General features: G+C 40.7%; 1 protein-coding gene across 1 annotated transcript in view; it reads right to left on the reverse strand.

The window, feature by feature from the left end:
• Positions 1–343: 343 nt before the first annotated feature.
• The window catches only part of Col24a1 (collagen type XXIV alpha 1 chain), a 219,571-nt gene continuing 194,314 nt past the window's right edge, over positions 344–25,600 (reverse strand). The window contains exons 52-58 of the mRNA XM_075981154.1: positions 24,908–24,943; positions 24,758–24,784; positions 14,100–14,165; positions 12,979–13,147; positions 8,509–8,618; positions 5,350–5,547; positions 344–1,793 (exon numbers count right to left, since the gene is read on the reverse strand). Coding sequence (XP_075837269.1) covers positions 1,647–1,793; positions 5,350–5,547; positions 8,509–8,618; positions 12,979–13,147; positions 14,100–14,165; positions 24,758–24,784; positions 24,908–24,943 — 753 coding nt within the window. The 3' untranslated portion in view covers positions 344–1,646. The remainder of the gene's footprint in view (positions 1,794–5,349; positions 5,548–8,508; positions 8,619–12,978; positions 13,148–14,099; positions 14,166–24,757; positions 24,785–24,907; positions 24,944–25,600) is intronic.

The raw sequence follows: 25,600 nt of genomic DNA on the forward strand, positions 1-25,600 counted from the left end.
TGAACATAGTTGAGCACATGTCCTTGTGGCACGATTGAGCATCCTTTGGATATATACCCCAAAGTGACTGGGTCTTGAGGAAGGTTGTTTCCTAATTTTCTGAGAAATCGCCACACTGACATCCAAAGGGGCTGTACCAGCTTGCATTCCCACCAGCAATGCAAAAGTGTTCCTTTTCCCCCACAACCTCTTCAGCATAAGTTGTCATCATTGTTTTTGATCTTGGCCATTCTTACAGGCGTAAGATGGAATCTCAGAGTTGTTTTGATTTGCATTTCAGGCAGAGGAGTTGTTATATGTAATAAATGATTATGATAATGAAGATGACAAAACACTCAAAATGATTGAAAGCACCTCTTTATTATAGGTAGGTAAATGTGGTTTGCTGAGGTTAACTGTATGCTTGTGATAGCTGAACAACAGGCTCGTCCATACAGCAAGAGTTATAATCTTTTTCTTTTAATATTGAGCTAGCATTTCTCTGACAACAAGGACAGATCGACTGGGCAGAGCTTAGTTTTAGTAGAAAAAGACCCCTCTCAATGCATGGTGCTGCATTAAAGACTACAAAATTCCTAGAAGCACTAACATTATGTTTAAGAACAGTGAAAGAAAAATCAGTAAGTGCTACAAAGCAAGTATTTTCTACAAAGCATAAATATAATTTTATAATTTAAAACAGCAGCAATTTTCAAAAGGTTGGCTGAACTAAAACTTTACACAATATTTACATATATACAAAATATCATTCCAGATGATCTTGGAGTTTTAAAACAGTATATTATAAACCCCAGTTTCTAACCCAAACCTACCACTGGATATAGGTGGCATAAGGTACTTTTTACAGCAATTTAAAGAAGAAAACAAAAAACAAAACAAACACCCCAATTCTCTTGTGCGTACACATGAGTTACAACATGCTGGCTTGGATTCCGGGTGCATAAAGAGAATTTTAAAATAAAATAAGGACTTTGCATAAATAGCTTTACTTGTTATTAGGCATGGGACCAAACAAATGGAAATAAGTATTAACAATTAAGACATATTTTGATGTAACCAGTACATACACTCTTAATGACGAAGATGAAGAAAGAAATAAAACAGTCTATGAGAGACAGCCACAGCACCCTGTTCTGAGAAACAGCACCAAGCAACACAAAAAGGCAACATGGAAGAGGTAGTGTACACCCGCTAAGATTTTATGCCCATGGGGACCTGAATACACCTTAGTGTTTGGGAAGAAATGGAGCCACAGCCAGCGGCTCGCACGTTTTTAGACAGAAACGTTGCACCGTTTGGAGCACTATCCAGTACTGCTCCGCGGTGGCCCGCAGCTCCAGCTGTCTAACGGGGTGAAAGCTTAGGGTACCCTTAAGGGTCCCAAGTTTATACATTTTCAGTTCTAGGGAATTCTTTACCAAAATTCAGATTAATAAAAAAATTTAAGAGAATTAAATACGCTATCCATCATCGTCCTTTAAAAACGCCGTTTCTCCTTGGGAGGAAATCTTCTCTTCCTGAGATTTCTTAAGATTTAGCCACTGTCCCTTGCCCCCCACATTTCATAGACACACGGTTTGGTCTGCATTTTCCCTCTGCACCAATCACCTGACCCACAGCGTGGTTTCAGCACTAAGCCGGAGGCTTTAGAGAAAGCACACAGAACCGCTTTCAATGTGGAGCTTTCGCTGGGTTCCTAGATGAGGAGGGTTTTGCACTTCAATCACAGGAAGCTGATTAGGATTCTGGGTGTGAAAAAGGAATTGTGCCTTGTGCCAGCTGCCATCCTGAATCTGTAAAAGCAGAGCAGAATGCTTTCATGTGTAACTGCTTCTCCCAGCACTCATCCTCAATGAGCAGCACCCTTCACAGACAACGTGGATTCCCTTCAAGATTTAGAGAGACAGCCATGTTAGCTCTCCTGGTGCATGCTGGAGAATATCAGCAGCCGAGGCATGAGGAACCACAAGTTTGAGGCCTACCTGAACTACATGGTATGTTTGAGTCCAGGTTGGGTATATAGAGTCCTGTCCTCTCGCCCCCCCCCCCATAAAAGTAATTTAAAGAGAATAGAAAATATTTAGAAAAATACTAAATAGATAGTAGTAATTACTATCAATCAAAAATTGGAAGTTTTTTTCTTCTCCCTCACCCCATCTTCTTCCTCTCCCTTTCTTCTCTCCCCCTTACCATACTGGAGATTAACACTAAACTCACTCACTTGCTAGGTGAGCATTCTATTACTGTGCTACACTTTGAGATCCTTTATATACTGGTGAGACCCACAAGCTATCTACCTTTCTAAGACACTACCATGCTAACACAGTACCATAATAACACATGACCAAGATAACTCAGCATCTCTCTTTTTTTAATTTTATTGATTTTTATTGAGCTCTACATTTTTCTCTGCTCTCCTCCCTGCCTTTCCTCTCCTTTTCAACCCTCTACCAAGGTCCCCATGCTCTCAATTTACTCAGGAGATCTTGTCTTTTTCTACTTCCCATGTAGATTAGATCTATGTATGTCTCTCTTAGGGTCTTCATTGTTGTCTAGGTTCTCTGGGATTGTGATTTGTAGGCTGGTTTTCTTTGCTTTATGTTTAAAAACCACTTATGAGTGAGTACATGTGATTATTGTCTTTCTGGGTCCAGGTTACCTCACTCAAAATAGCATCTCTTTTTTATACTTAAAAACAAGGTCCCACTAAATTGCTCAGGCTGGCTTTGAACTCACTCTATAGACAAGGCAGTGCTTGAATACATGATCCTTCTGCCTTGCTCTTCTGAATGGCTGAGATTCTGAATGACCCATACCATACCACCAGGCCCACTGTGGTAGTGTTAAGTGTCAACTTTACAGAATCAAGAATCACTGGGGAGACTGGCCTCTGATCATGTTAGTGGGGGGTTGTCTTGATTACATTAAGTGAAGTAGGAAGAACTGCCCACAGCGGGTGTCACCATTTCCTAGACAGGGGATCCTGGCCTACACATGCATGGAGAAAATCACCTGGGAACTAGCATATGTGCATTCACTGATCCTATGGCTGCTATGTGAGCAGCTGACCCACAATAAGCTTTTCCTCCCGTAAGCTGCTCATGCCAGAGTGTTGTATTACAGGGTCAGGGAAAGAAGCTGACTTTACAGTAGCACCGTTTTCTGACCTTTACTGCCAGAGGTTAATATGGGATTTCTGCTTCTGATGTCTATGGATCACAGTTACAGACATGAGCTAAAGGTCTGCAGTATTCCTAATAAGGGTCAGACCCATCGGATCCTTTGTCAAGAATATATTTGGTGTATGCGTGTGTGTGTGTGTTTTAAGTTAGTGGAAGACCAATGAGTTCTCTCCTATCATTCTATTGCATGGGTCCCAATGATTGACCTTGGCATCAGAGCTTTTACCAATGAGGCATCTTGCCAGTCCCCTCCCTTTCTTCAAAGTGTTCAGCTTTCTTGGGTAAAAGAGGATTAATTATCACAATCTTTGTATACTCAGTAGCAAATAATCAGAATTGCCTTTGCTAGAAGCAGTTAAATGATAATCATATTGAATCATCTTAGGTTCCCATCCCTCCCCCCTCCTCTGTGGTTTCCATTTGAATGGCTTTCTCCTTTGTTCTTGCTAAGCCTTCTGCTTCTCACATTACTGCAGCCTCTGCTATTTATGACAAATGATTTGGTCAAAACCATTATAAAATGTTCTGCATTAAATATTCTATGAGAAAAAGCAGAGAAACACAGTTGCCTAAATTTGTGGAGCTTTTTATTCAGAAGACAATCTACTTGCTCGTAGTCTTGTCGTGGTCTGAATCTTACAACGTGAAGGCTTCTTAGTGACTATTTAAGCTAATATCTTCATGTTAAAGCCAAGGCCACTGACTTTCACCAATAGGTCATTTGTCTGATGTTATAAGGTTGGTCTGGTAGCCAGACCGAAACTGTTGGAAAGACTCTGCCCTGCCAAGCAGTCACTGAACATAATGTAACTGTTGGATTCATTCACTAACCCATCAGGTGGATATTAAACATGCTGCTGAACATTAGGCATAATTGAATTAGCTGTCATTTCTAATTTCATTACAGTGCTTGGGAAATAGAAAGGTGACTAACTTCATTCTGACATCTGAAGTAAACAGCAATCTGACTGGGGAGAACAGACATAAATAGCCATGCAAGATCAGGGAAGGCAAGGGCAAGAAATAGCATACACAGCCCGCATACAGTAAGGGCAGGATACACGGTGCAGACAGACACACGTACTACATTCTTTATTGCTAGAGAAGTCAGGACACATTTGATGAGATTCAGAATTAAGCTGGGTCTTAAGGAATGTCAGAAACTCCCAGATGGTGAGAGAACTTGAGACAGGCATTGCAGAGGAAAGGGTTAATGGGCAACAGGAGGGAAAGGTAAGGGTAACAGAACCCCCTGGAACCAGTGTAAAGTACGTGGTTGTGAAATTAGCCTAGCACAACCTGGGAGAATTTCAGTGGAAATTCGGGCACTGATACTTCCCTCCTATGCATAATGGGACTTGAACCTGTTTTACGGGGCCGGAGAGCAAATGAGAGTTCAGTTAAACATTGCCCAGCCGGCTGTGACGTGTGGTATGTGCAGCTGTGGGTGCTCACTTGTTTCTCCACTAACTAGCTGACGACCTCCAGGAAGTTTCTTAAGCTTCCTGAACCTTTACTTTTTTATATATGAAATGGGACTAATCTTATTTGTCTGGGAGACGATCTCATGTAGCCAAGGCTGGTCTTGAACACTTCATCCTCCTGTCTGCGCATCCTAGCTGCTAAGATTATAGTGTGTACTCCCAAGGCTGGCTTGGACTAATTTTTTTCTTTACAAATATATTATGATTAATAAAATAATATATGTACTCTATGTTCAATTACCATATTAAAAACAGCCAATAAATAGTGGAATTGTTGTAATAATAATAATAATATAATAATAATATCGGTTTAGCCATAGAATAGAGTAGTAGCCAGTGAAAGCCCAGCCTAGAAAGGTAGGTTGGGGCCTGACTGTTGCTGAGCTGTATTCAGAAAATTGATGCTCTAATTGTATCTCAGACACGTTAATGAGTCACTTTCCAGAAAGTTTTTGGGGAGGACTAAAGGTTACATGAACTTGTTGGGAATACTGCTCTCTTTAAACATAAAAAGAGAATAAGAGCAATCTACTTTTGACCATTTACCTATGAAGAGGGGTGCTTTATGGAAAGCATAGGTATGCTGGGCGCTTTAAAACAGCGCCTTTCTGTTGTGTCAGTGTGGGAGGGAGATCCCATTCTCATCACTTTAAGCCACATATCTAAAAGTGCCATTCTCTTACCTTGCAGTCATCTGAGAGGACTTTAGGTTCAAGTAGAGTGTTTTCTTCAAAAATCTGACCGTTCCATCCTTTGAAACTAACAGGCAACCCTGGGCCAGCTGCCTGCGTGCTGAGACAGTGGACGGTGATGACATGGGTGGCTTCTGTGCTCAGTAAGTGAAGGAAGTTCATCTGCACTTTGCCTACCCCAAACACCAGCTGGTTTCAGAGAAAGGAGAGTCACGTCAGAACATGCGTGGATGCAGGGAACCACGTCAGAACACGCGGGGATGTCGGGAATGAGAGTCCCGTCAGAACACATGGGGAAGTAGGGAATTTGAGGAAGGGCGCCCGAGAGATCTGGAGTTTAAAGGCCAACAGGTGGAATGCCGGCAAAGGTTTAATCACCTGCCCCCGTGCATGGTGGTGGTGGTGTGTGGGTGGGTGATCACGTGATCTCTGGTTCTGATTATCACAGTAGAAACAGCTTTCAGACTACCAAGGTGGTGCCAGTGGACATGGGCTGGGAAAGGATGTTGATAACAGGTTTCTCTGAGTCTGTGTGAACTGGCTGCAGTATATCATTAGGTCATTACACATAAAAATAGAATAAAATAATTTTTATAGTGATACTTGCAATACAGTAATGATTGCTGTTTGCTTGGCATAATGCTATAATCTGTTTTTCATGAGATTACTTCTGTGTGAATTTCATAAGATACGTTACAAGTTTGGAAAATAATTTAGGTGAGTAATTTGAATTTTCTGTCAGATTCTAAAGTACTTGCAAGCGGAGAGTCAGCAGGAAATGTTTACCAAGGGAACAAACACATGGACTAACTTTAACTAATAGCATGAACAGGACAGGGAAGAGCAGGAATTAGCCAGTCTGACTACACATACCCACGTCTGGAAAGGGAAGTAAATGCTTCTGTAGCCCCACACACCACCAGCACCATTACCATTGTCGGCATAGTCATCATCTATTACCACCACTACCATCATCATTGTCATCACTGCCGCCACCACCGCCACCATCACCATCACCCCCCTGCCACCACCATCATTACCATGGTCACTATCGCTGTCAGCATAATCATCGTCATCATCACCATTACCACCACTACCATCATCATCGTCACCACCACATCATTGTCTGAGACTTCTTCAGGGAGGGGTCCAGATACAATGTGAGTATGGGATCGCTACTAAGGATTTATATTAAGTCTCCAGATATAAATGATAAAAATGTTGGTTGGGAGGTAATGATTCTGGGAGATGGTAAAGCAACAACAACAAAAAGAAAAACCCTAGGGAGAGGCACAGCATGGCAGAAGAGGGCCTGCTTAGGTTTATTTTGAACTGAACCCTAGTGCCGCAAACACCAGGAAAAGTTCCAATGTCAGAACAACAAAAGAAGAACTCTAGGAAGAGAGAAAGTAAATGCACAGTTAGGGTATAGGGATAAAAATGTGGACCGTACTCCTTAAGAATGTTAAAGTTTAATTTTCAATTTGCTAATTTTTGTAATCCAAGTTAGATATGTATAGACTAGCAAGGTTCCCCAGCCTTGGTTACCTTGTGGATAACACTCACCGCATGGGGCTGCTAACTTGGTAGATTATGATAATTTTCTAATTGTTGAAGCCTGATTAGGAAGTAAACAATTATTTTTCAAAATCTTGGCTGTTACTCTCTTGGAATGTGTTAATATTGTTTTGATTATGGTATTCCCAGTTTTACTATTCAATACTAATCAATTTTCATACTGAAAACACAAAAATAAACAATAAAAACAAAACAACAAAGGTAATTTACGCAGTCTAGCCCACAGAGTGGAGTGAGCCCTTTGGTAACCACGGTTTTATTCCCCAGGATGCTCTTTACACACAGTCCTGATTTCTGGTCCTTCTACTTCCTACCGATGGCAGAATTGATTCAGTCATGGGAGGAACTAGCACAGTTTTCTTTACTGCTCCTAGCTTGTTTGTTCAATAGGTCCCTTCTTTTATCTCCTTTCTACAAAAATCTGTATAAAAATGCGTAAGCAACACCCAGGGCATCGAGGACACGGACACGGATGTCCATTTTACACAGAGAAGTACTGTACCACTCTCCATTCAGAGGAGCATGGAGCAGTCCTGTCCCCTCTGTCATGGAGAAAAGTGGCGGATGTCCACTGAGATCACACAATGAAAATCCCGGCTCAGTGAGGGAGAGCCACTCAATAGAAACCAGCTGGGCACTGTGCCTGTCAGCCTGCTGAAGATGGGCAGTACTCATGATAGGCACGTGCCAGTTCTTTGCCAATGAGAAAACTGGCAAAGCCAGTTTAATCAGAAAAAGAAAGAAAGGGCAATTTTTATTTCAAGATGTTATAAATAGAACTGGGTTTTAAAAATCCTTGTAGCTAAATTTTTGTATGAAGCTAGTCTATTCATTTTAAGCAGTGCATTTACAGAACTAGCCTTGAAACTTTGAAAGAGTAGTCAGTGGATGCTTGCTTACAGGAGATTGTTTTATGACAACCAACCAATTGTAACAAGCATCTGTAGCAATATTCCTTTAGTGATGATACAATTTTCAACCAAGCTGTAGGTAATGGATTGTTGACCAGAGCAGTGCCACTGATTGGAGGTTTTCTAAGGTCTGTGCATGTTTAAAACCACAATGTCATGTTGCACAAACTTTAGGGAATTGAAGAAACAAGATCCATGGGATACACTGAATCAATCAGAGAATAGACAAACAGGCTTTCAAGATTTATGGCACTTATTAACATTTCTTTTTTTAACAATGAGACCTGGACAGATGGCTCAGTGGTTAAGAGAAATCAATCCTATAGCAGAGGACCTGGGTTCAATTCCCAGCACCCCCATGGCTCATAGCCATTCATAATTCCAGTTTTGAGGGATCTGATGCCCTCTCTGACCTCTCCAGGGACCAGGCATGTACATATTGCACACACATACATTCAGGTAAATATTTCTACATATAACAAAAACAAACCTTTAAAAATATTTTAACAATGAAAATATTTTTCATATATGATAGAGAATGAAGGGCAAAGGCACATTTTAATTTCATGGTTTAAAATCCACAGCGATATGAAGGCAAAGAGTGTTTTTAAATCCTTGTTTATGTAATACATAAGCACATGTCCTAAAATTCAGTACACACCTTCGTCACAGAAACAGGAGATAAACAAGTTTGGCCACCAGCGGTAAAATTGCAGAACACCTCAAAGGCATCCGAAGAGCACCCAAGATTTGGATCAATCCAGTATTTCCCTATTAGTTTATAAAAAAACCACAAGGTTATTTCAACCTCATATTAAACTACACGAACTTATATAGTGTCTCATCTAAGAACAAAAACTCCTGAAAAGAATCTGCGTCAGCAGAGACTTATTGGCTGATGGGAATTTTAGTACTGGGGAGAGATTGGAATGGTGCAGGTTCAGAGACTGATTGCCTTGTCTTGAGCTAGTTCTAGCGTCCCCTAGAGCAGCCATTGCTTGCCCACCTCTGTGTCTGGACTAACACCGTGTGAGTAACAGACAGAAACCTTTTAGAATCCATGGGTTGAGCAGTCCAATATCTCTCACTATTCCGAAAGCTAAGAACGTCACCATTCAGCATCTTGGGCCTATGTAAAGCACCCCTATCACACTGTAACCATCTTAGAAGCACCTGCCAGTGTATTTGAAACTTACCTTGATTTATGACTTTCTTTGTTATGTACTTCTTAAAACCTCTTCCACATTGGAATGTGAAATTTGGGATAACCTAAATCCTTGTTCCTGGGCACCATGGTCACTCAGAATTGCCCCCCCCCCCAATAAACTGCCTCTTATTCCCCTTTAGCTGAGAGCTAGTTTTCATGTTGACACATGTCAACATATCACAGTCTTATCTGTCAAAACACACAGATGATTGTAAACACCTATATTTAGCAAATGAATGAAAACTATAAGCATGTAAAACTGTTACCCAGGACTGTATTTGCAAGAACCTATCAATTTAAAAAGCATTTCGTAACTTTTATCAAAGCGATACACAGCTTGAGTCAGTGCTTTGAACTCTGGATAAGTAGGTGTCAGTTAAGGCCTGTCTGTGAGCTAGCTCAGTAGGCAAAGGCACTAACCATTCAGCTTCATGGCCTGACTTTGATGCCTGGGACATGATGGAAAAAAGAGAAGTGACCTTTGCAAGTGTCCTCTGGTTTCTGCATACTCACTGTGGTGTGGGTGTGTGTCCACACAAAGTAAATGATTATAAAAGATTTTCTTAAAAAAAGGTAAAAGTCAACTAGAAGAGAATGATCTTAAGTTACACAATTAGTATTAAAGTTGTAGTTAATTTACATTTCTGTTCTAAATTTTTATAGAGTTTAAAACAGTGATTTCATTTCAAATAGAAATGATTTCAACCTAGCTGAAGAAAATCGATCTTTGTGGGTAATACTGATGATTAAAACCAATAAAATTGGGCTGGAGAGATGGCTCTAAGGTTAAGAGCACTGGCTACTTCTACAGAGGATCTGGGTTTGATTCCCAACACCTACATGGCAGCTCATCACCGTCTCCTTATGTCAGGTCCAGGAGACTTAAAACTCTCTATGGCACCCACAGGCTCTGCCAAAAAGTGGTGCACACACACATGCAGATAAAACTTGCAAAATAAAACCTAAAAAATTACATTTTCTTTTCAGAAAGAAAGAAATGCAATTAAACAGTGGTTTCGTTTGTGTTTTGGCCTTCAGATCTGAAAATGGGCGGGGCTTAAGTCACTACACCTCATTTCCACTGGCCAATCCATAGCTAAAGCGAGGTCAGAGATCGAAATGGTTGTTTAGGAAACACTCAGCTTGAAGTCATGGTGCTACCCTCCTGATTCCTGGGTGACAGAATATTCAAACAGTACTTGATTCCAAATACAGGAACAGGAACTTTTGAATTATGTGCTGTAGTTTTCATGATTAAGAAGAGAAAGCTGTCAAATAATCTTTTTTAAAATCAAGTGTCACTTCCTACCACAGGCTGAGATTGTGCTCCATTCTACCTTAGAGATTCCTCTAGCTCCTCTCAAGTTTCCCCTGCCTTCAAACACCCTTGAGTTTTGTCGTTCTAACATTCTAACATGCTTGCACAACACGTATTAGCTGAATCGGTAGTTCACTGACAAGGACTGTACTCAACGACAGTGACTTTCAAACTACATTGAACACAATGCATCTGTCCAAACATACTCAGTGGGCCCCACTTCAGAACTGCTGATTTTTGCTAGGTCCTGGGTGTGGCTCGGGAGTCTGCATTTCAAACAAAATCTAACTCTCATCCATGAGACACATTTGGAGAACTGCTCATTTCTTGAAAAAGAAGGAAGGGGTAGAGGACATCCACCTTCATCAGATAGCTTCCTTTCTTTGGAATCCCCCATATTTTATTAATTTGTAGAAATCTTAGCTGATTTCTCACCACAAGCCCATACGGACATCCAGTCTTATCCAAGGGAGAGAATGCACACCCTCGTCCATCATCTCTTCTATTTCAAGAAATTATTTCCTACTGCTGTGAGATACTTGTGTAAATGAATGTCATTCCATCAAGCATTCCTTGTCTGTGTGGGTGCATGCTTTGAATTCAGATGCCATGTTCACAGCAGGGATCTGGCGGGAGTTTCATGGTAATATGACATACAGTTTATCTTAAGTCTATTTTATGCGCCTTATAGCTTTTGTGAGCCCAAGGGCTCCAATTCGGTATTGGCTCTTCCCTGAGAACATTGCTTCTCTTTCTAGTTCTTTCATTCACGTTCAGCCCTGGCCTTGTCGTGCTTGACGTGGGAAGGTGTCTTTCCTGCCGCTACATCCAGATCACTTTCTTAAAAATGTTCTCCCTCGAAATAATCTATGTTGCAATGATCATCATCATGTTATATTATCTGCTGTCCTTTCCCAAGGCAAATACTGAATATATTGCTTTGAATATTTTAATTTTTGTCTTGTTATTACTTTCAGAAAGATCTATGTATAACCTTATTGTTGATATATTTTTTTAAAGCCACATGAACACTACTCCTAACACCTTGGCCACTCTGTTCCTGACTCTCCAATCTCCAACCATTGACCCCCAAGGCTGTCCACGCTAGGCTGCACTACCGGCAGCTCTACCTTCTCAACAATTTTACCCCTCCGCGTCTCCCTGCTTCCACCTTCTAGTGTCTTTAATCAATAGTTTCCTTTATCCCATCAGGGCTGACCACCCACTGATAACTCCATTCTCGATGTCCTCATGTCACTTCTTCCAGTGTTAAGGTCTTCACCCCACTGAAGGACATTACTTAGGCAAGCTCTTAACTCTCTTGCCCCCAACACCTCATGTGTTTGTCTTATAGAATCCAATCCTAAACAAGATTTGTTTTTCCAACTAATCTGTAGAAAGCAAATCCAGGCTGACTGGACTCACCTTAACTTAACATGTTCTGAGAATTAAGTTTCTAACAAAACAAAAAGATATAGTAGTAACTATATGGGTGATTATAGACTAGCTAGAAATGAAAATGACACATTTTTTTTGAAAGTTAGTGTTTCTTGTATTTAAGTGGTAATTGAGACTCTGGGTTTAAACCATTTCTGTAGCATGAGTTCTAATTGGTCTTACTGATAAAAACCTGGAGTCAGATATCAGGGTAAATGTTGAAAGATCAGAGAAGTAAAGGAGCCAGCCACTAGAGAGACTTTTTACCTCTAATGAATCCTCAGATTGAATGGGGGTATCCTGTTCCCATGAATCCTCCAACTGAATCCTCAGACTGAAAGCCCTGAGTTCCTGTCTCCTCCCACCTTATATTCCCCTCTCTGCCCAGTTATATCCCTTCATATCTCCAATCTCCACTTCCCTAGTGTTGGGCTTAAAGGCGTGTGACTCCCAAGTACTGGGATTAAAGATGTGAGCAGGCTGTTTCTCTTTGAGACTGGTTCAATCTAGTGTAGCCCAGGGTAGCCTTGAACTCACAGAGATCCCTCTGCCACTGCCTGAGAGTGCTGGGATTAAAGGTGTGAGCCACCACTGCCTGGCCTGTATGACTCACTAGTGGCTTAGCTCTGCACTCTGATCTTCAGGCGAGCTTTATTTGTTATAGCATAAATAAAACATCACCACACATTCCTTTAGTGATTTTTCTCTAAACCTACTTTTAAACTCCTGACCAATGCACTTGACTGAACAGGATGAGAAACTCTAAGGATGACAAACCACTTTATTTTGATATTTGCTGACTCTAGTTGGGGCATATTTAAATTAAACTACATTGTTAGAGAGTTCTGTAGTAGAGAATTTATGATTTTTTTGAAAAGTCATCTTTGATGGCTTTGAATTGCCAAAAGCAAGGATGTGTTCCTGCCTGTCACCCCTGAAGTCAGCCTTCCCTGTATGATGTGCTACCTAGCAAATACAAAGTGTAAGGGAGGACTCACGAGCAAGGTGATTTTGGCAGTCTATCTCCCTTAAAGACTATTTCGTGATGATGCCATAGTGGCTCTTGCTGATGCTTTATCGAAATGACGGAGATCTGAGCTGACTGCATGGCAGATCTCAAATGTTCTAGTGACGATTTCAGACAGGAGACTCTGATGAGAGGGACTTACCATCTGAAAGCTTGTAATCACAGCTGAGCAAATCCTTGCAGATCCGTGCAGGGTTATCTCGTGTGCCGAGGGGGTTCTTCATGCTGCTCAGTAAACTGCTAAGGTAGGTCAGAGTTTTGAAAATCTCTGCACTGTGGTTGATTAAAGTCACCTCAGTATTCTGGTAACTCTGCCAAGTCATCACAAAAATCATATAAGCAAGACAACCCTAATAAAACTCTGGAAAAGGTGGACTAAGACTGTGACCCTAATTGCTTTTTAGGGAGCTGGGAATAGGGTGATATCAGCCTATTAATTCCGGACCTCAACAGAAGGCCAGAGTTCAGTTTGTAAGTTGACAAGAGACTTAAGGGATTATTATGCCTATGGTCCCAATGCTTTTAAAACTCCATATAAAATAATCAGAGTTTAGAATTTTATTTCAAACTTTAATATAAAAATGTTGTAAAACAAATCATACACTGAAATTAATCAGAACCAAAGACTACTTAGCTTAATGATGTTCTGCACAGTAAGAACAGCCATTCTGAAGCTGCAGAGCTTCACGTTGGGCTTTAAATTTTTAGCATCAAATACATCTTTGTGTAATTGTCCACCATCCAAGATGAAGAACCCATGACAGAGCGAGAACTAGAAACGCAGCTAGCTTTAGATTCCCATTCCTAACGCATGTCCATGATCTGCATGGAGTCTTCATCACACACTGATATTTATCTTGAGTTCTCTGTTCTACTGTTAGACTGTACACACAACACACTTGTTTGAGTATACACAGATGATTGACTAGGTTTAGCAAAGGGGTGAACATGCTTTTCTTTTCCTTTGTGAGATTAATGAGTGATCAAGACAAATCCGACCATAAGAAACATGGCTCATTTTACCTTCCTACCAAAGCCCTTCAAAAACAAGGTCTTTAAAGGTCCCAAGTTTTTTGCTTGAAATAGTTTCCTTATGAAACATCCTGTGCATGTATTTCTGTTTTATTACACTTGAAAACAATTTCAGATTTTCTGTTTTAAATATGACTTTTGAGATAATGCCACATTTCAGCTTTCAAAAAAAATCCCCCTGTTTAATTTGAATATTGAAACTGCCAACACAAATAGAGCCAAATGTATTACCTCCATCTGCAGGGCAGAATTCGATGCAATCAGGGCCTGAATAGCAGCATGGATATCCATTTGTCTCTGTGCAAAACAAAACCATTTGAGATTGCAATAAGATCAAGACGGTGTTCTGAAGAACTATGTGTTCACAATGTTCTGGAAACCTTGCTGGTAAAGGCTTCTAGATTGATCTGAATGGAATCTGCAACTCTAATGGCTACAAATCTTGAAAATAATTCTTAGTTATTTCATATGAAACACAGTATGTGGCTTTCATCCTGGTCCCACCGGTCTCCTTCAAGCAGGACCCGGTCTAAAGCTTACCAATAGAAGCTGTTTGTCCCCGCTGGACGAAAGTGTGCAAGGATCACTTCTCAAATGGAAGAAGAATGAAACACAATGCCCCCATGTGATAAACTGCACACTGAAGAATAAATAGCTGTAGTCATTTTTAACAGTTCTATTCTTGGAAGGAAAGTAGAATAAAATACTGCAGTTCTGTGGTAGTCACCTCAAGAGCCCAATCTGATACTTTTGTGGTCTTTCAAACAATTTCTGAAGTTGGAAAATGTACCATTAGTCCCAAAAGAAATAACAGCACAAACTTGATCTGCTCCTGCATTTAATAAAAAGACATTTTAAGAGAAAAACTCAGTATGACCATTTGTAATAGTCTTTTTATAATTAAAAAAAATGTCTTGGAAGTGAAGAAGCCTGGGCTCAGGGAAGGTTCTGAAAATTGCATCTGTGTAAGTTAGGCAAGCCATCTGATTTATCTCAGAGAGACTGTGATACTGGGATGTCTATTAGCAGGCCCACAGGACAGAGGCTGCATCTCAACAGCTCATTCTCAAGTCATGCTTGGTAATCGGAAAAGCCATTGAAGATGATGGACCAATCAATACAAACCACTTTTGCCCCTTGTCTTCACATGTGACTTTCATCCTGGAAAAGAACTTACTCATTCTGCATACATGCATTTCCAAACACTATAATAAATACCGAGGAGAAAGTGGTAAGCAAGAAACAGCATCACTCCAGCGGAGAGATGTCAGAGGGGAAACGGCCCTTATCACATGATCTACACCCACTTATCACATGATCTACAACCACACAATTATAAACTGTTATACATGTGATGGAAGAACATGTATGGCCTGGGGCCATGAGAGAAATTAGGGATCAACACATTGGGAAGCGAACCTTTTCTTGTGGTGGTGACATCTGAGTGGAAACGAGGAGAGAGCATGGCTAAGAAAAGAGAGAGGAGTTTCCCAAGCAGAAATAACAAGCCTGGAGAAAGTCCAGGAGACATGGCCTGTCTGAGGTGCAGGAAGGTTAGGACTTTCTCTGTAGACCAACCAGTCCTACGATCTGAGACAAAGTCTTGCTATGTAAGTCAGGATGTCTTTGAACTCACTATCCTCCTGCCTCAGCACCCCCATTACTGGGATTACGGGAAGATGCTGGCTCCTGGTGTGTGATTAAGAGTATTAATTAGAACACGTAGCAGTGGCTCTCAAACTCTTTAGAATTAAAAGACTCTCAGACTTTTAATATGGCAGAATGGGACTGGGGCTGTAATTCAGAGTAAAGCACTCCCCAAGCATACATTAGGCCATGGGTTCCATCTTCAATACCATAAACCACAAAACCCAAAACCAACCAGAATTATAACTGAGTGCCTTATAAGACTTTTGCTTATATAAGTTATAACTGTTGGTATTTGCCAAAGTAGAAATATAAAATAAAATTTAAAATGACTTATTAATTGCTTAAAATATCAATACATTTATTATATAATAAAATTGTCAAAATATTCCTATGTATTGTTTTTTTTTAAACAAACAGAAATCTCATAAGTGTGTTATTGCCTATGCTTTTGCACATCTTTAGTGCTTAGGTAATGATGAAAGGTAAGAACTCACCTTTCTGAAGTCAATGGATTTGCTGTTTGCTTTTGTTATTTCTATTATTGTATTGTATTATTGTATTTCAGATGGTCGGATTATCTGAACAACCATTCTATTTCATACGACGAGGTACTGTCCACTTTTAGAATTACAAATAAGAGCCAAAGGACTTGTAAGTGAATTTATTTCAATTTTGAGTTTGGACTAAAGTCCACAGCCTGCAAAATGTGATTGTCACAGGAGGAACGGAACAGGACTGAAGTCACTTCGGAGTTTTACTTCCTTCCTGGATATTGTCATTATCTGACCTTTCTGGTGGCTCCCTGGAAGACATCTAAGATCGTCTTTATTTTACCCAATCCAGAGGTCATCTTGTACAATACAAGGTTATCTGTGGGAGCATTCCCCAAAAGTATGTGCAGTGAATTTTTAAACTTTGTCTAAAACAGTAGAAAATGAAGTAGCCACTGGGATAACAAAACGTTCCCAAGGAAAAGCTAGAGAATGTGATGTCTTAGAGACTTTGAAAAGTTATAACCCTATCCCAGAATCTGAAACCTGATATGATGGCATATGCGCCAAAGAGACCCCAGAGGTGCCAAGCCTTGGCTGATCTCGAGGCTCTGTGACAACAGATGAAAGTTAAGGTGGAATTGTCAGCTTCTTGGCTGAGCACTGAAATGGGACCACAATTACACACAGACTCCGTTAGCAAAATGACAGCCTTATCGTCCCCAGTGCCTAAGAAAACCTAGTAGGAAATCTCGGACAGAAATTAGCTGAGCACTAAGCTGAGGAGTAACTTCCATGTTCACACATAGCAAAGAAGTAGAGATGACATCATTCAGAAACGTCAACTAACAACAATGAAAAGCAACAAGAATAATTCAGGTTGAGGGCAAGAATGTGATTTCTGGGGATGTGGCATTATGTAAACTGTCTTCTTTTCAATAAGAACACAGTTGGTTCTGTATATCTAAGGATTCTGAATCTTCAGGTTCAAACAAACAGGATCAAAAGTATAAAAAGTTTCTTCCTTTTTCTTGTCAATTTTCCCTAAGCAATATAGTGTAATAAATGGTTCTATTACACTGTATTTTATATGCAATTTTAACTTAAAGGTTACAGGAGAATTTGCAGATAATTTAAAGGTTGTAGGTTGTAGGCAAATTTATATAAATGCCAATTTATATAAAGAACTCAAGCATTTGTGTGTTTGTGTCTTTGAGTCTTTGAGGCTTGAACCTGAGTTCAGTTCCCAGGACCCACATGTGGAGGGGAGAGCTGCCTTAACAAGCTGTTCTCTGACCTCTGCAAGTGCAGACTGACGTGTACTCCTCCTAAAATAAACTAAAAAAGGAACTGTCTGTGAGAAATCCCAGATTGGGTAAGACAATGACATTGACTTGGCAATGTTTGAAGAATTAAAAGAAACTTTTTATAGGACTAAAGAATGGCAAATATATCTTATTAAACAAAACATTTCTGAAGTGGAGACAGAAATGACATTGAAAAGGCCACCTAGAAACGCCGGTGTTGAAGAGCACAGCTGAAATGAAAACTTACTGTAAGACTCAACAGGAGATTTTAGAGGTCAGAAGAGAACGCCAGTGACTTTAAAGATGAGAATGAAGATGAATAAACAGAAATTTACAGTTTTGATGGACCCGGCCAAGCAGACAGACATAGGTATAATGAGAATGGAAAGGGAGAGAAAAGGGTCCTAATATTTGAAATAATGACTACACCCCTGCCAAATTTGATGAGAAACATTAATACATTAATATACATATTTAAGAACTCCATGAACTTCCCTCACGCTTAAGGACTAAAATGTTGGGAAGTTGGGGGTAACAGGATCATGAATTTGAGGGCAGCCTGGGCTACATAGTGAGTGATAGGAAACCCAGGTCATTTAGGAATATGGTATCTCAAATAAACTAAGACAAAGAAAGCAAACAAACAGAACCTTCAACACTATGGACAAAGACAGAATGTTAAAAGCAGAGATAGGAAAGGGTTATCCCAGTCCGGAGACACTCAGAGTAGTAGATGGCTTTGCTCAAGACCCACAGAAGTGATGGAAAGACGAGTGCAATGTTCAACCACGAAGGGAAATTAAGGCATCTTCAGACAGATAAAAACTGGCATAATTTAACACCAATCTGCTTTGCAAAGAAAAAGTCTAACGAGGAGCTAGAGAGATGGCTCAGTGGTTAGAAGTGTTTGTGGCTCTTGCAAAGGGACCAGAGTTCAGCTGCCAGCACCCACAGGGCTTACAACCATCTGCAACCCCAACTCCAAGGGATCTGGCCCCCTCTTGTGGCCTCTGCAGGCAACCTCATATACATGCCCATATGTGAAGGTTGGACATGGTAAGCATATGAGGTCCTCAATTCAATCTGAAATATTGCCCTCCACCCTTCCAAAATAGAGAAGGGGACGCTTAAGGTGGGACTCAAATATTTATATATCTCTTGGACATGGTAATATTATTTAAAATGGCCAAAAGATGCATGCAAAAAAAACCATTCATCTGGATAGCCCAAATGTATTATATAAATTTAATGGCATATTACTTAGGACTAAACATAATTAAATTCTAATACATGCTTATGATATGGTGAAAAGTCAAGTTACGTTTTGTGTGTGTGTGTGTGTGTGTGTGTGTGTGTGTGTGTACGGGGGGCAACTCAGTCACAGAAAGCAGCGACTGCATGATTAACTTGTGTAAAACCCATAGACTAGTCAAGTTCATTAAGAAGGGACTTAGTTGTTTAATAGATACAGTCTCAGTTTGGGAAGAAGAGAAAGGTTCTGGAAATGGGTGGTGACGCTGGTTTCAAAACTGTAGATATTACTAATGCAAGAAGCACATTTATATGTGCTTAATTAAAATGGCAAATTCCATGTCAATGTGTGGTACCAAAATGAAAAATCCTGTGTAAGTATGCTGATTATGCAGCAGAGCTTGGATCTGGAGCGCCCCCCAGAGGCCCACATGTGAAAGACCTGGTCGCCAGCCTGTGGCACGGTGGGGTAGTAGTAGACTGGTCAGGAGACAGGAGCTCCTAGGAAACAGTTAGGTCATAGGACTGTGACTTCAAAGCGGGCTTGGGACATCAGTCTCCTTCTCTCACTTGGTTTCCGCTCTGATCATCCGTGATGTCATAAGCCCAAAGCAATGTAGCCAAGGGACTACTCACAGAATCTCAGAAACTTCGAGTCAAAATCAACCTTTACTCCTTCAATCTGTTCGTCTTAGGGGCTTTGTCACCGTGAGTGACGGGAGGGAAGCAGGTTCCACCTCCGCTTTGGGGACTGGCCTTAAGGTATTCTACACATGATTAAACAACAGGCATATTGACAGGACATTTGCAATGATGTGTTTACAAATTTCCATGTTTATCACAGAAGACTGAACGAAAAAACAACAGGCTATCCTAGATGAAATGACTGCTTATCTTTGCGTCTGCATGAGCAAAGAATGCAGGGAGCAGCCGCAGAAGCTGGTACTGAACTATTGCTGAAGCACTCACAGCTTTAACCACGGTTAGCACAAATGACCGCTCCATGAAAACGGTAATATCTTTTGGAAGAGGCATTAGAAAACAAAGACATTTCACAGGACTTAGCTGTCCTGACTTTTCTCAGCATTCTTCATATTTCTGTAATTCCTAAACTATTCCCAAAGCCCACTCTATGCTTTGGCAAATATTAGGAATTCAGTATGCTGGCTTTGTTATTTTTTTTCTCATTTGTAGACGCAGACAGACTGAATTAAGAGGATTTTGGGGAAGCCATTCGGTAACAGCTCAGTGTTCACATGTGAGCAGATAGTTTTCATTTGGGGCTGGGTGTGGCGGCAGACACTGTAATCCTCGTACTCAAGACTGGGCGCTCAAGGTGAGCCCGGGACGCTGGTCCGAAGCAAAGTGACAGGCAAAGCTCTAAATTCAGCGAAGGGATTTAGGGAAAAAAAGAAGCGTTTTCACTGTGCTCTAGTTTAAGAGAACATAATATTATAACAAGAAAATTACTTAATGTTTTAAACATAGGCATAAAACTGCCCACATTGGGTATAAAGCTGTCATTAAGTGCAGGAAAGGGGCCCAGAATTAAATAAAACAAAAACAGCTTCCTCATGAAGTCTGGATAAAGAGAGAGAACACATTATCATGTGAAAAATCACTAAACTACCTTTTTTTTTTTGAGACAGGGGTTTCTTTGTAGCTTTGCAGCCTGTCCTGGAAGTAGCTCCTGTAGACCAGGCTGGCCTCAAACTCACAGAGATCCGCCTGCCTCTGCCTCCTGAGTACTGGGATTAAAGGCGTGCGCCACCACCGCCCGACCCACTTAAACCGTTTTTTACAGACAAGTGTATACAATAGGAAACAGAACAAGGAGTGAGCAGACTGGTAACTAGCAAGTCACCTCACAGTCCCAAATGCCAGAAACTGGGTGCATCTCATCACAGTTTGCGAGACAATCATCCTCCCAACTCTCTCCCATGTTCATGTGGGGTCACACGGGTCCAGCCTGGGCAGTTCAGGGTCTGGGGATTGTTGCATTTCCGAGTTCAGAAGTCTCCAGGTGGGTGACATTGCAGGACTAGGAATCAGTTTAAGGCCGTGGCCCTCTCTGGTGGAAGAACTTCTGGCCTCTGAAGCCAGGACCTCTCTGCCACCTCTCAGTTCACCTCCCTGGCTCTCACAGTTGACCCGCGACCTAGGCGAGATCAGCTGAAATTCTTTATCTCATTGATTGACTTGTATTGGTTATTGTCTACATACACATCCCCACCACCATACATACATGCACAGGTCCATACACACACATGTACACTCACACATGCATGCATACATACATGCATGCCCACACACATGCATGGACCCCCCCACATGCACACACGCAAATACACACCCCCCCCATTCCCATCCTGCTACTCATTCAGCATAAGAAGGACTGTCTCTAGCATCCTGGGGTAGATTTGCTCACGGCTTTCTAAGTGTGTACTCCAAAGACCCTTGTCTGGTCATTACCAGATCCTCACACTCACACACATCACCATCAACACCTCTCCTGGAAGTGTCAGCTTTCCACTGCACCCGGGACGGTGAGTCAACTTAACTCCATAGGCCTTTGATAGGGGTGGAGTATCTCAAACTTCCTTCCTCTTGCCGATGTAAGGAAGGTTTACATTGTGACAGTTCACACAGAAATATAACTGACAAAGTTGTTTTGCAGAACTGTTTCATGCTCATTAGTATTGACGTGCTGAGGTTTTATTAATGGTTGGTTTTTACTGGTATAAGATTCATAGAACATGAAACTTACCAGTTTTATTATTTAAGAACATATGGTATAACCATCACTAGTAATTTCAGAAAATTTTATCACCCTGGAAAAAAACCTGTGCCTGTTATGTAAATCACTTCTATTTTCAATATATATATATGTGTATGTATACACACTTACACACACATATATATATACATACTGTATAACATATATAATATATATTAGTGTCTGTGTGTATGGGATGCGTACACGTAGAACATGCTTGTGTTCAGTCACTTCTCTCCATCTAGGTGTGTATGTGTGTGTAGCATCTGTGTGTGGAGTGTATGCATGTACATACATTTGAATAGGCAAGTGAAGATGTTGGTAAGCTCCCTCTAACTCTCTTCTGCTTTGAGGCAGGGTCTCTCCCTGAAGCTTGACATTTGTCTAGCGGGCTGGCTGTCCAGAGAACCTTCAGGATCTGCACATCTCTGCCCTTCCAAGGCTGGGCTACAGGTACGGGGGTCCATGTCTATAGCTTCTGACTTGGGTGCTGGGGATTTGAACTCAGGTATTCTTCTTTCACAGTATGCACTGCAGCCCACTGAGCCTTCTCCCCAGATCTACTTTCTATATACTTTATTACAAAAGAATGCTGGAAAGGTTCACTGATCCTCTGGTCCCATCTTCCACTGAACACTGAATCCAACTTGCACTCTGAAGTAACTATATACACACAGAGATGCTACACATATACACACACACACATATGGAGGCTGTGTGAACACATGCATACACTACATGCACACATCTCATATACCTACACACATGCACATATGTGATTATATATATATATATAATATAGAAGCAGGAGTGACTGATTAATGTAATGGGCATGGGGATTTTTCCAGGATGACAAAATTTTCTTTTTTTTCTTTTTTTTTTTCAAGACAGGATTTCTCTGTGGTTTTGGAGCCTGTCCTGGAACTAGCTCTTGTAAACCAGGCTGGTCTTGAACTCACAGAGATCCTCCTGCCTCTGCCTCCCGAGTGCTGGAATTAAAGGCGTGTGCTACCACCGCCCAGCGACAAAATTTTCTAAAATTATTAGTGATGGTTGCACATTACAAATCTAATGTCATGTGTTCTTAAATGATGCCACTAGTAAATTTCATGTTATATGAATCTTAGCTCAATAAAAACCAATCGTTAATAAGACCTCAGTATGCCATTACTGGTGAGCATGAAATGGTTCTGCAAAACCATCTTGTCAGTTATATTTCTGTGTGAACTTTGTCATGATGTAAAAATTACTGAATAATTACTGAGAGGACTTCTAATCCTTTGTTCTGTTTCTAAGGCAGAGTCCCATGACGCTGGCCTAGCTGGCCTTGAATTTGTAATTCTCTGCTTCCTTAGTGATGTGGCTATAGCGTTACTACATGTGTCAATTTCTCATTCTGTCTTCTACTTCTCTCTAAGTGAAACCAGCCCTTCCCTTAGAGGATTTATGCTGAAATGTTCTAGGAGGCCTGACAAATGATTTTGTGTGTGTGCTAATAATAACAAATGTATACAAGTAATACAAAAATAACAAATAAAAACAGATGTTTATTTAGGACTCGAATAGGAAATAAACATAAAATGTAAGCATGGATGAAAAGGGAGAGCTATCAATTATATCTCAGGATGCAATGAGGAGATGGGATTACAGATTTCAAGGAGGCCATAACCACTGTCATTTAGAGTTCTACTGCAGAAACCCTAGACTTTCTGACAGTCCTGCATTGGCCTCTGCAAAGAGTGTGAAGAAATGTGGTTTACATTTGACAAGAATCAGGAAGACAACAGAAGAGAGAAAGAACAAAGAAGGAGCAAAACAGGCCAACCCTTTTGGAGCACCGGTCATTTATCAAGCATAGGTACTGCACAGTTTAAGTCTCTTAGTTCCTCAAAGTATACATATCTGTATTTATTTTCTCAAAGAAGAAAAATTTCAGGTATCCACTTCACTTTAGCTGTGTAGAAAGTCATAGAATTCCAGCTGAGACTAGAGAATATGCCTCTAATTAGGTACTTAAGTACAAAAAAGTTCTCTACGACTTTCTAGCTTGCCATTAATTTTGTGATTCTTCAGAACTTATTTTGTTTTAGGATGACAGCCACAATTTCTCAAAGCTCTCACAAGGAGGGAGGCAATGGACCAGGGCAGAAGACAACTTGCGGTCCACGCATTGCACGGATATAGAGAACGAGGAAAGCACAGAGGCCCAGGGTGAATGAAAGATCTGTGACATTTGCTGGAAAATGATTCCCAGATGCAAAGCAAAACCGAGGAAATGCAGAGTTCCCACTCTGCAGAGCGGGGAACACTGTGGACAGCCACCAGGAGCTACCGTGAGCTAAATGACACAGCAACAGCATGTGGAAATAATCATGGCTTGGGAGCGTAAGGCTGACCGTTGCTTGGAGCAAACAGGGATGCCATTGGGAAGGAAACGTGATCACTTGCCACTGTATGTGAACAGGAGACTGATGGAAGGAGGTACAGCTGAGATTGGGGGTATGGGGAGAACCCAAATCAGAATCATGGGGTCAAAAGAGGTTTTAGAAAATGACAGTAGATAAGAAGAAGAGAGACTAAACTTAGAATGTTGGAATATCAGAGATAATAGGCAAAGAAATTGAAATATTATTTTCAAATGAGCCTAGCACGTTTTAGGTTGTGGTAGTTAGAGCAAAAGCAAACACATGAGATGTCTGATGGGTTTTCCAGACACTAGCAACTGAAAAGGATTCATGTAAAACCTAAGAAGAGAACTTTTTTTTAAAAAAGAGATTGAAAAGAAAGAGCCAGGTTTTAGAAACAAGAAGAAATGGGGTACCTATTATGTACTGTTCTCTGTGCTGGATGCTTTCCTGGTGCTCGATGTTCAAAATGAACCAAAAGCAGGAAATATAATCTCTTTTCTAGATAAGAAATAAAAGGCTTGGATTCCAATTCTCATAGCTGGGCTGGGGCTGGCTAGCAAAAAGAACCAAGGTATACCAGAAGGATGGGATGACTTTAAAAGTTTAAAGTTCACATGATATGGTGGAGAGATAGCTCAGTGGATAAGAGCGCTTGCCACCCAAGCATAAGGACATGAGTCGGCCACAGCATCCATGTTAAAATGCGGGGATGCTTGAGCAAGCTTACAAATCCCAGCTTTGGGATAAGGCATTTCTGAACTAGGCTAGTTCCAGGTTCAGTGAGAGAACCCGTCTCAAAGGCATAAGATGGATGAGAGAACAAGGAGAGATGACATCTTTCTTTGGTTTCCACACACACAATACAACACACAAACACATATACACTCCACACATAAATATATAACCCACAGACGTAGTGCTCCTCCCAAACACACACACCCATAACCTCCCACCAAAAGTTGATATTCTAAGACAAAACAGAATAAAACCAACCAAGATAACTTACTCTTGGACCAGGTGCTCCAGGTGGACCCTGCAACATAATAATAATAAATATAAAAAATGAAATAAATCCAAACCCAGTTGGTAAATATCTCAAAACCAGGCAACTGTATATTAATCAAGGACAAAGAGATATAAACATAAATAAACTTACAGGAGGTCCTGGCTGACCTCTTGGTCCTTGGGGACCCTAAACAAAATGAAGACCATATGAAGATAATTTGCTTTTGATTTGATATTAACCAAGACCCAACCTCTGCAATTGCCAATTGTTGTCATGCAAATCACACGATTTGTAATTGTTTCCATATTTAGAAGCTCTTGCTCTTAACTGTGACCCACAATTCTGAATAACCCAGAAACTTAATTTTTCTCAGGGAAGGGAACTGTTTGTCCTTTTCAACAAATTAAATAAATTGAGATATAAAATGTTAATACAGCATAGCTATTTCTATTATCACCCTCCTAATCACAGAAGCTGGAAACGTCATTGTTTTTAGATTCTTCATGAACCTGTAAACTGTGTCCCTCTAATCATTGTCAAAATACTTCATTATTTTCAATGTAAATCATATATTATGGCTTAATGCCTGCGTCTCCTAACCACTGAATAATGTCCTAATTTAAACTCTGTGGTCTGCAGTGGAGCTTTTGAGACATAATTGGGTCTCGAGGGTGGACTCTGTAAGGAGATCAACGCCATCATGAAAAGAAGCAGAGATACTCAGTTTCTGTACTGGGCTAAAGGTAGAAGCTGGCCTTCTGTAAACCAGAAAGACCAGTCTATCCATACTAATGACATTCTTCTTAGAACCTGGAGTCAGTCATTCTGTTAACCATCTAGGGG

The sequence above is a fragment of the Microtus pennsylvanicus genome, chromosome 7, assembly GCF_037038515.1.
Source record: "Microtus pennsylvanicus isolate mMicPen1 chromosome 7, mMicPen1.hap1, whole genome shotgun sequence".
In the NCBI taxonomy this organism is placed as follows: domain Eukaryota; kingdom Metazoa; phylum Chordata; class Mammalia; order Rodentia; family Cricetidae; genus Microtus; species Microtus pennsylvanicus.